The following is a 13025-nucleotide window of genomic DNA, read 5'->3' on the forward strand; positions in this document are numbered from 1 at the left end:
TGCATCTTTGAGCCAACATTCAGTACGAGTAAAAATACTTAAGTACTTTTAAATTGGGTTACTTTAATACTTTTACTCAAGTTGTATTTAAATTGGTGACTTGTAACTTGTAGTGGAGTAATTTTTACAGTAAGGAATCTGTACTTTTACTCAAGTATGGCTTTCAGCTACTCTTTACACCGCTGCCGGAGTATGACATCCAAACGCGAACAACTGGAACATTTACTTATTAATTCTAATATTGATTTCCTTGGTCTGACTGAGACTTGGACAACTTGCTCATCTCCTGAGGCCAGAGCCGATCGGCCCTATACACGTACTACGCAGACTGCGTAGGGCCCCGCACATGACGTAGGGCCCCGCCTCCCCCTGCCTCATTTTACAGCGCGTGTTACTGTTTACTGAGATGATAATATGAAGCGGAGGAGCTATCCATCTGGCCATGATAAAAGAAAAAGGAACCAAAATGAGAGTGAAATGCGAGAACAGCAATCAGGTAAACTTGTGTTCTCTTCAAGTTTGATGTCATGTCAGCAAGAGCAAACAGTAAAGTTAAGTTGATGTGATACGGTCTCTCTCTATCTGACTTGCTAAATTAGCTGTGTAGTGTTGCCAGTGGATCTCTTAGCCTGTCTGTCACACAACAATTTATTGCGTGAATATTCGCGTGAATAAACGCCAAATGACGCGCATATGAACGCATATTCACGCGTAGCACGGTTATCCGTGTGCCATTTATAAACATAAACACTCGATAATGCGCCGCGCGTGAATATGCGTTCATATGCGCGTGCAATTGTGCAAGAAATAACACACGCGTTTTTTCAGCAGCAACATCTGTGGGGAACATAACAAAAATAGCGCGATAGCACTCCTAAATGACAACGTTAATGCAATATGAAAACCAATGGATTTAGGTCAAAATGAATGCACATCCCTCAGTAAGTAGCCTAACCATCAGGTATCAAGTATTGCTCTTATGCATACTATAAACAGTTAAGTATGGCAAGCCATTTAGCTTTAATACATTCACATGATATGGATTTTTGATATCAAGAATTCAGTTTTCACTACTTAAAATATAAATATTAAGAGTGTGATTTATAGTAGTAACCATCAGTGTTGGGCAAGTTACTTCCAAAGTGTTATACATTATATATCACAAATTATTGTCATTTGAAAGTAATTAGTTACATTACAATATAACTGTTTCTGAACTGTAATGAGTTACACTACTTTTGCGTTACTTTTGAGTTGCTTTCATCAAAATAACAGAAGTATGACTAGGCATTACAAAATGTTAAAATGTAGTTTATTGCTGCTTATAAATCTAGAAGTTATGTTATGTTGGCCCTCGAGCTTTAATAGGCAGAGTGAAGACTTGTGGCAAAATACAGTAAAAATCACTGTCAGAATCATAAACATAGACAAATGATCTGGTAAAAGTCTGGTAAATTATGGTACATATACCAAACACAATAGAGCTAGAGCCCACTATAATGCAACCTAAAGCCTAATAACATGGCAAGCCACGCAACCTCTTTTCATTTCTATTCTTAAGTGATCACTTTCAGATTCACAGCACAAACCTGTCATGGACTGGGTTGACACAACTTATGAAAAAGTGCTATTGGAGGATTAGCCCTCAAGGAATACAGCTCATTTCAGTACAATATAAGGATTACATGTAGACTAACATATAAAACACAGACAAACAGAGGAGCACTGCTTTTGCCAAACAATGCATGTAGGCTACCATACAAAGGCTGGTAAAAACTTTAAACAGTGATGTTTAAATGTACTAAATTATATTTAGATAACCATGTTTAAGTCTACATTAATGTTACGTTGTAGTTTAGGTTGCTGTTTGTAATAAAACTGTAGATAGCATAGGAATAGCCATCTATTATATGGACTGTAACCATAGCAATGTTACCTTACCTTGTCATTGCTGGTGTTGATATGGATTTTACTGACAAGCTTTCTAAAAGTATTTTTACTTCTGGGGTTCAAGCAGCATGTGAGACTTTCTGTTGCTTTTACTTTGCTCTCATTCGCAGAATTATTTTTTACCCTGCATGCGTGTGCGGCAGTACTGGACCTGATTGCGGCCTTTTTAGTCAATGCATATACAGCCGCGGACTTCCCAGAACCGGCTCTTTAAGATACGCGTGTATATTTGACGCACAGTGCATCCAAAACGCAGTTTAAATACAAAATTAAAGAAAAATGAACATGCTGCATACAGCACCGGAAACAGACATACCATTTTACCCACAGCTTTTTCCTGTGTGGATGCTGGTCGCGCGGCATTGGTCAAAAATAAAAAATGTAAATAACAGAGTCTAATTTTGAAATGCATTGTTGTAACGTGCGTTACTAAGACTGTAACAAGTACAATATTACCAAAATTTTATTAGTAATGCGTTATATTAATGCGTTACAGCAAAAACTAATATATTATTGTAATATATTATATTTTGTAATGCGTTACTCCCAACACTGGTAACCATATTTTGTATGTAGTGAGAGCAGTAGGGTCTCAAGTGTGAATGTGTGTCAAAGCTCACAGGTCATGGCTCACGGCCCGGGTCAGGTACCATGGCTCATGGGTCAGGTAGGAGGGCCCCTTAGCAGAATTTAGCTTAGGGCCCCAGGGAGGTCAGGATCGGCTCTGCCTGAGGCATTAATGCCAGAATACAATGTTTTTAGGAAAGACAGAGACAAAGGGAGGGGAGGGGGAGTTTTATTATATGTGAAAAGCACTATCAAATGTAAACAAATTGAATTGCCCAGGGGGATTGATATTGAATGTGTTGGTGTTACTATATCATTGTCTGTCGAAATGACATTTACCCTAATTTGTATGTATAGAAAACCTTCAGCAAAGTTAGACTTCTATGATCAGTTAAAAGCTCTTCTCAAAAACTGTGATTTTAACAAAGAGGTTATCATAATGGGAGATTTTAACATCAACTGGAATGATAAGTGTGGAAGAAAAAACCTTAAGAACATTACAGATTATTATAATCTCACACAGTTAATTGAACAACCTACTAGAATAACTCATCGATCGGAAACCAAAATAGATTTATTGTTCACAAACAGACCTGAAAGAGTCACAAAGACATTTAATCTTATGACTGGTTTGTCGGATCATAATATAATTTTATTTTCCAGAAAATTAGCAAAACGACGCTGTCATTCTTCAGCCAAATCTATTTATAATTATGAAGCAGTACCAATTGGTCAACAGCAAAACCTTGGGACAGCCTTAGGAGAGGTGGTCCTCTCTACAGGTGATATAGAGAGTGACAGTAACGAATTCACTTCAAAAATCAAAGAAATTATGAGGCCTTTTTTTCAAAGGAGGACCCAACCTAAATTAAGGAAGGACTCTCTGCCCTGGTTAAATGATGAATGTAGACACCTCATGAAGGATAGAGATCAGCTACTGAAACGATCTTTAAAATCAGGCCTAATGACTGACCGACTAAAATTGACTTCAATGAGAAATAAAGTAATAAAGACAATAAGGCAAGCTAAAGCTAATTTCTTTATCAAAATCATTGACGATGCTAAAGGGAATGGGGAAAAAATCTGGCAAAATATTAATAAATTGATTGGTAGAAAACAGAATCACAATAATAAAGAGTTAGAATTGAGAATAAAAACTGAACTGGTAACTGATCCTAACATCATAGCCACAGAATTAAACATCTTTTTTATAAACTCAGTCAATGAAATTACCCAACTCTACAAACAACCTAATTACCCCCCTTGTAGTGTAAATTTTACACAGCCGGGCCTTTTTATAGACCAAATAACAGAAACAGAAGTTGCAAATATCATAGGGACTTTGACAAACTCCAAGGCTAAGGATTTCTACGGGCTTGACACCAATTTCATGAAAAGGCACAAGGAGTCTCTCTTATACCCGATTACGCATTTGGTCAATCTGTCCTTCAGACATTCAATCGTGCCGTCAGCTTGGAAGGTGGCCATGGTCAGTCCCATTTTCAAATCAGGAGATCTGAAATGGCCAATTACCGGCCAATTAGCATCCTACCTGTTGTGTCGAAGGTAGCCGAAAAATGGGTTGCTAAGCTAATGATTGAACATCTAAACACAGGCTGTAATCCATTACATCCTATGCAATTTGGGTTTCGAGCCCATCACTCCACTGAAACGGCAAACTGCCTTTTTTTAGAAAAGATCAAATGCTATCTGGATAAGAGCTCTTATGTCGGTGCTGTGTTTCTGGACTTGAAGAGGGCATTCGACACTGTAAACCACCAAGTTCTTTTATCTAAATTAACATATTTTAATTTTTCTGAGCAAGCTCTCCGCTGGATGAATTCATACCTGTCCAGCAGAAAGCAATGTGTCTGTGTTAGTAACATCAAATCGCCTCTTCTTGATTGTCCAGTAGGGGTCCCTCAAGGCTCCACACTTGGTCCAATTTTATTTTCACTCTACATTAATGATTTGCCTAATGTATGTCAAAATGTTAACATCCAGATGTATGCAGATGATGCTGTAATTTATACATATGGCAAAAATTATCATGAGGTTTCATCCATTCTTACATCTGCAATGATACAAATTGATGATTGGCTTACTAGGTCTTGTCTTCATTTGAACACCAACAAGACCGTTTGCATGGTATTTTCAAAACAAAACACAAAGGTGATACAGTCTAATGTGTTTCTTAGAAGAGAGGAGTTAAAAATTGTAAAGGAATTTAAATATCTGGGGCTGACATTGGACTCTAACTTAACATTCAAATGCCACATAAAAAGGGTGGCAAATAAGGTTAAATTCAATCTACAGAACTTCAAACAAATAAGGCCATTTCTCAGTCTAAGTGCTGCTAGACTGTATTTACACACAATGATATTCTCACACATTGAGTACTGTTTTACAAATTGGTCACTAACCAATATAACAACACTTAAGCCTTTTGAAGTACTCTTCAAAAGAGCCATTAAAATATTTGATAAAAAAACGTTATCAGTTCATCACTGTAGCATACTGGAAAAACATAAATTATTGAGTTTTGAAAATTTTATAAATTTTAAGTACGCCTGCTTTGTTTACAAGGCTATACATGATCTTGCTCCTCCCCCACTGAATGACTTTTTTCATAAAACTGAGAGTGAGGGTAGAACAAGGGCCTCTATAAAAGGGGACTGTGTAATACCCTTTAGGCGCACCACATTTGGACAAAATGTCTTGTCAGTAAAGGGAAATAAATATTGGAATAGTCTGCCCTCCACAATAAGGGAATGTTCATTATATTAATTTTAAAACACATTTAAAATTCTGGCTTTTAGAAAACCAAAGCTGCACGCATTTTTAAACTGCCTCAATTATTGAGGGTGTGTATGTTTGTATTTGTTTTTATGTTTTTATCTGCCTAGGGACTATAGATGAAAATTAGCTGTGGTGCTAACTCTAGCATATTTACATTGTGTACGTGTACTGATGTTCATTAATATGCACTGTCCCTATCTAAATAAATAAACTAAACTAAACTAAACTAAACCACCTCTATGGCCATAAGTTCTCTGTTCTAACGGACAATAACCCCCTCAAATATGTAATGACCTCAGCCAAACTTGACGCCACAGGTCAGCACTGGGTTTCTCATCTGTCCGTATTTGATTTTGACATCCAGTATCGGAGGGGACAGGATAACTCCAACGCTGACGCCCTCTCACATATGTCCAACCAGGAGGTAGGAGAAACCCTGTAATCCTGCCCGCAGCAGTTGAGGACTGGTAAACCGAGACATAGCACTGCATGAAAAGAGCTGTATACGGACAAATATGGGATGGGAAATCCCTGCTAAACTTTAGGTTTGCCAGATTTTTGAGGCAGAGTGCTTGGAAAGGTAATACACCAGTGAAACATCCAGAAACGTTTGTGGACGTATATAGGAACTGGTGGAAGTTTCCAGGAATCCTTACAGCTGGTTGTGAGGAGCGGTGGGTGTGAGGTGTGAAGGGCTTTTTATATGTTAATGACCCACAGGTAGAGGTGTCTTCTTTGTTTTCAGAGCTGAGTGGGGTGGGGGGTTAACCATAACCTCATTCACACAGACCTCTGGTCCCAGAAAATACCCGTAAAATTGTCAGACAAGCGTCTGTGTAAACAAAAACTCGTTCTGGTAATCTTCTGGGATCGTTGCCGGACCCTCTGTGTGAACAAGAAGCCGGACGAATGCCGTAATGGGCGTGTCGAAGTGAGGACGCGCGCATCATCACAACACAAGTTATGGTTCAGCTCCTTACAATGAGAGATAACATGCATATAAACATTCACCACGAGAAATGTTGCAAACTAGATTGAAGCAGTTATCAGGAATGATAAATGAGTCGCATAAACAATGACGCACGTGCCGTAGTGAGGACGCGCGTGTCAGCAACATGAAGTTGGTTCAACTCTTTAAAATGAGGGATTTACAACATTCACTACGAGAAATGTCAGCAAACTGGACTGAAGCAGATATCAGGTAAGTTAGCTCGTTACTGCGTTGAAACAGAGATCATTCAGCAGCATAAAAGAATATTGCGTCACGTGCTCATTTGAGCTATAATAAACGAAAATACCCGCGCGTCATCCCAACAAGATATATCGCTCAGCTCCTCAAAATGCGGGTTTTAAATGCAGAACCCATCACAAGGAGAAATGTCTGAGAACTGTATCAAAGCAGAAATCAGGGAGCTCGTCAAATATCTACTCTGAAGCTGAAATCATTCACCAGCATAGAACTGTGCGTTCACGTGCTCCTTTGTAGTCTTATTATAAACAAAAATGCACGCGAGTTGTTTCTGGAGAGAGAAATAATAAATAAGCCCCTAAGCTCTGGAATGATTTACCAACCGATGTCCGAGAATCAGACACAGTCGATAATTTTAAATCTAGACTTAAAACTTTTCTCTTCAACAAAGCATTCGCATAATTTGTCTAGTAAAGGTACTTAACTCGAAATAGTTATTTGTACGGAACAAAGCACTCGCGGTCATAACACAGACCAACCAAATAAATAAATAAAAACCTTATCTTAACGTATGGTCGGATTGCGATTTTGGAACTTTCGTGTGTCTTGTGAATAGGATGCCATAAAGACCCCTTTGCCACTGAACCTGCATTAACGACGACAGCGGGGCTCCCGGCCTTAGTCAAACGGGTTGGCACGTATGGTCGGGTTGGGATTTTGGCGTTTTCGTGTGTCTTGTGAATAGTATGCCATACAGACCCGTTTGCCACTGAACCTGCATTAACGACGACAGTGGGGCTTCCGGTCTTAGTCAAACGGGTTGGCACGTATGGTCGGGTTGCGATTTTGGCGCTTTCATGTGTCTTGTGAATAGTATGCCATACAGACCCGTTTGCCACTGAACCTGCATTACCGACGACAGTGGGGCCTCCAGCCTTAGTCAAACGGGTTGACACGTATGGTCAGGTTGCGATGTTGGCATTTTCTCGTGATCTTGTAAATAGGCTCCCAGTGGATCTTATCTTCGGGTCCTCTAAAGTGAACCAGCCATGTGAATACATCAAGTATGTTCAGACCTTGTTTGAGTCAGGCCTATGCCCTGGCTAATCAGATATCTCAACTGGCTAAAGGACATCAAAAAAAGTATTATGACAAAAGAGCTAAGAGTGAAGATTTCAGTCCGGGTGATAGAGTCTTAGTCAAGGTCTGTCATGTGGAGGGGAGGCAGAAGTTGGGAGACCGATGGGAGACACAGCCATATGTTGTGGGCCGTAAGCAACCGAGTTTACATGTGTACGTGGTGCGGCCAGAGGATGGAGGAGCAGAGAGTGGTTCATAGACACCTGTTGACACAGTGTATGTTTCTTCCAGTGAAATGAGACGAAGGAGTGATCATAGAAGAGAGAGAGTCAAATGGTGAGATAAGCAGGGCAGACATTGAACCAAAGGGCGAAGAGGGAACAGGGAGTGATGATTTGGAGGACACTCTGGAAAGAGCCCTAAATTTAACAGCTGATGAGGAGGAGGAACAAATGAGCACAGATGAGCCTAATATATGGACAGAGGAACCAAGTGACAGGGACGAAAACTTGTGACTGGTAGTGGTGCAACCCCCCTCAAGGGCCCAGCCTTCCAAGGAGAAACCGGCATCCCCCAACCAAACTCTCACTTGAATCCCAAGTTGTGAAACTGGAGAGTGACCTCCAAAAAATAGAAAGAAAGAGGGAGAAAATTGTGGCTGAAGGCTAAAAATAAGAGAAACAGCAGGGCACCCCCAGAGTCATATTGTATGGACCCTGATAACAGTTACACTGCAAAAAAATGACTTTCTTACTTAGTATTTTTGTCTTGTTTTCAGTAGAAATATCTAAAAATTCTTAAATTAAGAAGCTTTTTCTTGATGAGCAAAATGACCTAAGTAAATAAGTCTAGTTTTAAGACAAATAATATACAATTTAAGTGAAACTGCCCTCAAAACAAGCAAAACTATCTGCCAAAGGGGTGAGAAAAAAAATTGTGAAATAAGATTTCGTTTTTCTTAAACACTTAATTCAAGTAAAATTTTCTCACCCCATTGGCAGATATTTTTGCTTGTTTTAAGCACAAATTCACTTATTTTTTGTCTAAAAACTAGTATTATTTTCTTGATTTAAGAATTTTTAGATATTTCTGCTGATAACAAGACAAAAATACTAAGTAAGAAAGTCATTTTTTGCAGTGTAGCTACCCTGCACACACTATCTAGATCAGTGTTTTCCAACCCTGGTCCTCGGGCACCCCTTCCCAGAAAGTTTTAGATGTCTCCTTATTTAACACACCTGATTTAACTCATCAGCTTGTTAGGGACACATGTTTACCATTTTAGAAGGAGGCTGATGAGTCGAATCAGGTGTCCCAAACAAGGAGACATCCAAAAGGTTCTGGGAGGGGGCGCTCGAGGACCACGGCTGAGAAACACCGACCCAGATGCACCCTGATAACAGTTAGCTACCCTGCACACACTATCTACACAAATTATGTGCTTTATATATATCCACTCAGAACACGTTTATTGTTTTGATTGTCCTAGATCAGACCGCAGAGTTTTGATTAATCCGATGACCGTGATGCCATCAATTAAAGAAGGGGTGGATGTAGGGCAATGTATTGTGTTCTCCACAAGATGTCGCTATAACACTGTTGTGTTAGGGCATATTCCAGTTTTTTAGTGCTGTTTGAGCCTCTTGGCATACCGTAGTGTTAATAAGCGTGTAGTCCCCCATTTTTGCTTCAGTTCATGTTATCAACACTTTAGGTAAGTCATGTTAATAATAGTGGAAACTTTAATTAAAATATCTTTGTTGTTATGGCTCTAAAGTTCTGTCTATTGAAATATTTTGTTTACTAAACTGTTAAATACCTAAATGGAGAGTAATATGGAGTGTTAAAACATATTTTTGTTCTTTCTTTGGATCATAATTAATACAGGGTGGCTGATGCAAAGCTATGTATGATAATATAAGCAGCAAAAGTTTGTTATTGAAATGAATCTGCATTCAAATGGACTTTATTGAATTTAAAACTTAAATGAGTTCATGTTATCAACACTTTAGATGCCGTGCTGTGAATAAAACGGTCAATCCACAATCTCGAATCCTTCTGGGTCTGTTTCTCCTCTCACCCACAAACACATACAACAGAGCGTAGAGTAGCAGCGGCGGTGCTAGAGGCACGCAGAGAGAGACAGAAAGGGTTATATACACAGAAAAAAAATAAGACAAATGATCCGCGTTTAAGTCGGATTTTTATGAAGAATATGTAACTGTTTATGTAACTGGCAAAAGAAAACTTCGCCAACCAAATGTTTGCCAAAAAGTGTGCATGTGACATCAAAGTACTGCCAAAGCACAGAGAATCCATGTCATGTTACTTCAATATCATAGTATACGCTCAGCATAAAGTCTAGCACAGTGGTTCTCAAACTGGGGGCCGGGGGCCCCTAGGGGGGCCGCGAGATGGTGCCAGGGGGGCCCCAGTTTTATGACATTTTATAAAATACATTAATTTATTATGAATTTTGTGTAATTAAACAACAAAAAAAAAATAAGGCTACTAACCAACAGCACTACTTTGTATAATTTAATGTTTTGTATAATTGAAATGTTAAGTTTGAGAACTGTTTTTCGGCATAAATTTTCTTTGGGGGGCCGTGAAGGAATGCACCGTACACAAGGGGGGCCGCACGCTGAAAAAGTTTGAGAACCACTGGTCTAGCACACATATTGTCGTCAGTATGGCCTACATGAAACACGACTGCCCTCTACAGGTTTTTGTATTTCCTGCATCCCCCACCGAACACCCTTTCTGGAGGATCTCGCAGAATTTCGAAAGTGCTCATGGCATCCTGCTCTCTGAGACGCATATTTTTAAAGGTCACATCTGTAATAGCACATTGTGTTGAAAGTTGACAGTCAAAAAAAATGTGTGCAAACAACCTATTTTTGCATTAGGTTTTACAGGGTTAATTTATCTAGGACTAGGACAGCTCCAAGCCCTGTTCCAGAGGCATCTGTCTGCAGCAGAAAGGGCTGGCTGTAGTCTAGCAATTTATCTTGCTGTAAGTTGAGATTGTATTCATTATTTACCTCTCCAAATCATCTACTATGGAAATGTTGATGTAACTCTGGATCTGGCCATGCTGAAAGGTAATGGATCCATTGGGCAGGATGTAATCTACGTCTGAGAGCGCTGTCAAACCTCTGGAAATGAACTGCGCTGAGACCTGCCCATAGGATCCAATACTCCTCAATACAGGTATGAACAGAACACCTATATCTTCTTCAACTGTGATAAGAGAACAATTTTCAAGAGACAAATCAAGCACATTTACAATACACCCAATCGAGTCTGACACATAGATTAAAAGCACTTTTTCACATAAAAAACACAAGGGCAAAGTACCAGTGATGTTAATAAAATCCGGGTCAAACTCCACCATGCCCTCAGCGTTGTCATTTTTCTGGATAATCACCATAATGGAGGACAGATTGCCAATGGCAGGGGGCTGGTCAATCTGAAGACTGTGTTCTTTCACTGTAAAATCCACTGAACTAAAGACAAGATAAAAACAAAACAAAAAACATTAAGTGAATACACTGTAGTACAAGCTAGCTAGTACAGTGCCAAGATAATCTGACTTGGGTTTCAGGATAAACTTGCCTGTGATTCAGAAGTTCCACTAGGGTAATGTTGAGAACAAATTCCTCTGGTCCCTCTGAAAGATTATCATCAAGTATAGTGAGCGTGATAAACTTTGAGGCCTCCCCAGGCCTGAAAAGCAGTTGACCGGAAGACTGTTCAAAATCCTGCCCACTGATCGCAGTTCTACTTTCTGTATGATAACTGACCCACACGCTTCCAAACAGACCCATTGAGCGAAAAACGGTCACATTAACCTGGTAAGAGAAATCGGGACATTTCCCTTAATTTCAAATAACAATAATAAGAAATGCGAATAAGTACACTGCAAAAAATGAAAAATTCTTAAATCAAGATGCATTTTCTTGATAAGCAAAATTACCTTAGAAAACAAGTCTAGTTTTAAGACAAAAAAATCTATTCAAGTGAAGTGCATAAAACAAGCCAAAAAATCTGCCAATTGGGTAAGCAAAAAAAAATCTTAAACTTTTTTCTTACACTCTAAAAAACAATGGGTTAAAAACAACCCAATTTTAAGATCATTTGTGATTTATAAACCGCACATCTGGAAATGAGGCGTACGCACGGTTTTTTGTGCGTAAGCTCCTTTTCTCTGAATCACACTTACGATCATTTCAGAAATGATCTTAGATGAAATGTAGGACAGTTCCTACGTCGCACTTTTATAAATGAGGCCCCTTAGTTATTAATTAGGAAATATAACAAGTTTGAACAAACATATCTTAATAAAAACATTACTTGTGTGCATTTTGAGGGAAAACAAAGGGCACTGGTGTATTTTAAGATATGTCAGTGCAAGTAGTTTTCAGTTTGGACAGCTCTTACATTTACTTTAGTCTAGGACTAGTCTTATCCTTGTCTGTGAAACCGCCTCTATACGTTTTAACATTTTAAAAAAATTCATGAAATTCATTAAATACCTTTAAGAACAACTGTTTGTTACAAAGCAGTATTGTTTTAGTCTACATTATGAACACACACAAAAAAAACTATGAAATACAGCATTTTGCCAGTGTAATATTTCATAAACATGTCATTAATATTCATCAAGTAATACTCTTCCTTAAAGGTGCTCTAAGTGAATTCACGCGTTTTAGACCATAAAACATTTTTTGTTACATACAGCAAACATCTCACTATCTGCTTGCTGCCTGTCCGCTGATCAAACTGTAAAAAACGCGATCTCTGTATACAGCCTAGGCTCCACAAACTGCAATAAAAACAAAGTGGCCAAACCTACTACCAGAAAGGATAACTTTAAGTCTGTAAAAAAAACTAAAATGATAACTCTTGTACCTGAAACCCAGTCTATTCAAAAAAACTCTTGTCATTTACTTGCAAGAATGTAGTGCTTCTACTACCCCAATCAAAGTGCCTTGTCCAAAGTTTTTCCTCCCAGGAAGACGAATGCCTGGGACTCATGTGTCCATTTTTAAGTGACAGGAAATAAGGGTAAAGTCCTGATGCTTCAGCCTGCTGGAGGTACTCCATCATATTTGTTCCAACGTAAAGGACACACAATGCAAATGAGTTAAGGTGAAACTTGGGGGGTGTCAGGGTGTGGGTATGGGTGATGGGTTTGGGAGTTATTACACCTTGATCTTGCCCACTTTACGACAGCCACTAACATAATGTCCCAAACTTTTGAACTGTAGTTTATTTAAATACCTGGTAAATAAAGTATTAAAGTAAATTTCTTGATTTGTACTTAATATCGATGAAAGCTTTTTTGCCATTATCAATGCTGGGCCGGACTTTTTCTGGCAGTTTTGAAGGGTGGAGGTGGAAGCAAAACAGGGAGCAGCTTTAATGCAAGATATCC

At 38.9% G+C, this 13025-nt stretch overlaps 1 protein-coding gene across 1 annotated transcript in view; it reads right to left on the reverse strand.

Annotated features, from left to right (window-relative positions):
• Window positions 1–13025, reverse strand: part of adgrv1 (adhesion G protein-coupled receptor V1) — a 1080612-nt gene that overhangs the window by 491851 nt on the left and 575736 nt on the right. The window contains 3 exon segments of the mRNA XM_073861135.1: window positions 10630–10828; window positions 10946–11094; window positions 11204–11439. Of these exon segments, the coding sequence (XP_073717236.1) occupies window positions 10630–10828; window positions 10946–11094; window positions 11204–11439 (584 nt within the window).

The sequence above is a fragment of the Misgurnus anguillicaudatus genome, chromosome 22 (genome assembly GCF_027580225.2).
Source record: "Misgurnus anguillicaudatus chromosome 22, ASM2758022v2, whole genome shotgun sequence".
Classification (NCBI taxonomy): domain Eukaryota; kingdom Metazoa; phylum Chordata; class Actinopteri; order Cypriniformes; family Cobitidae; genus Misgurnus; species Misgurnus anguillicaudatus.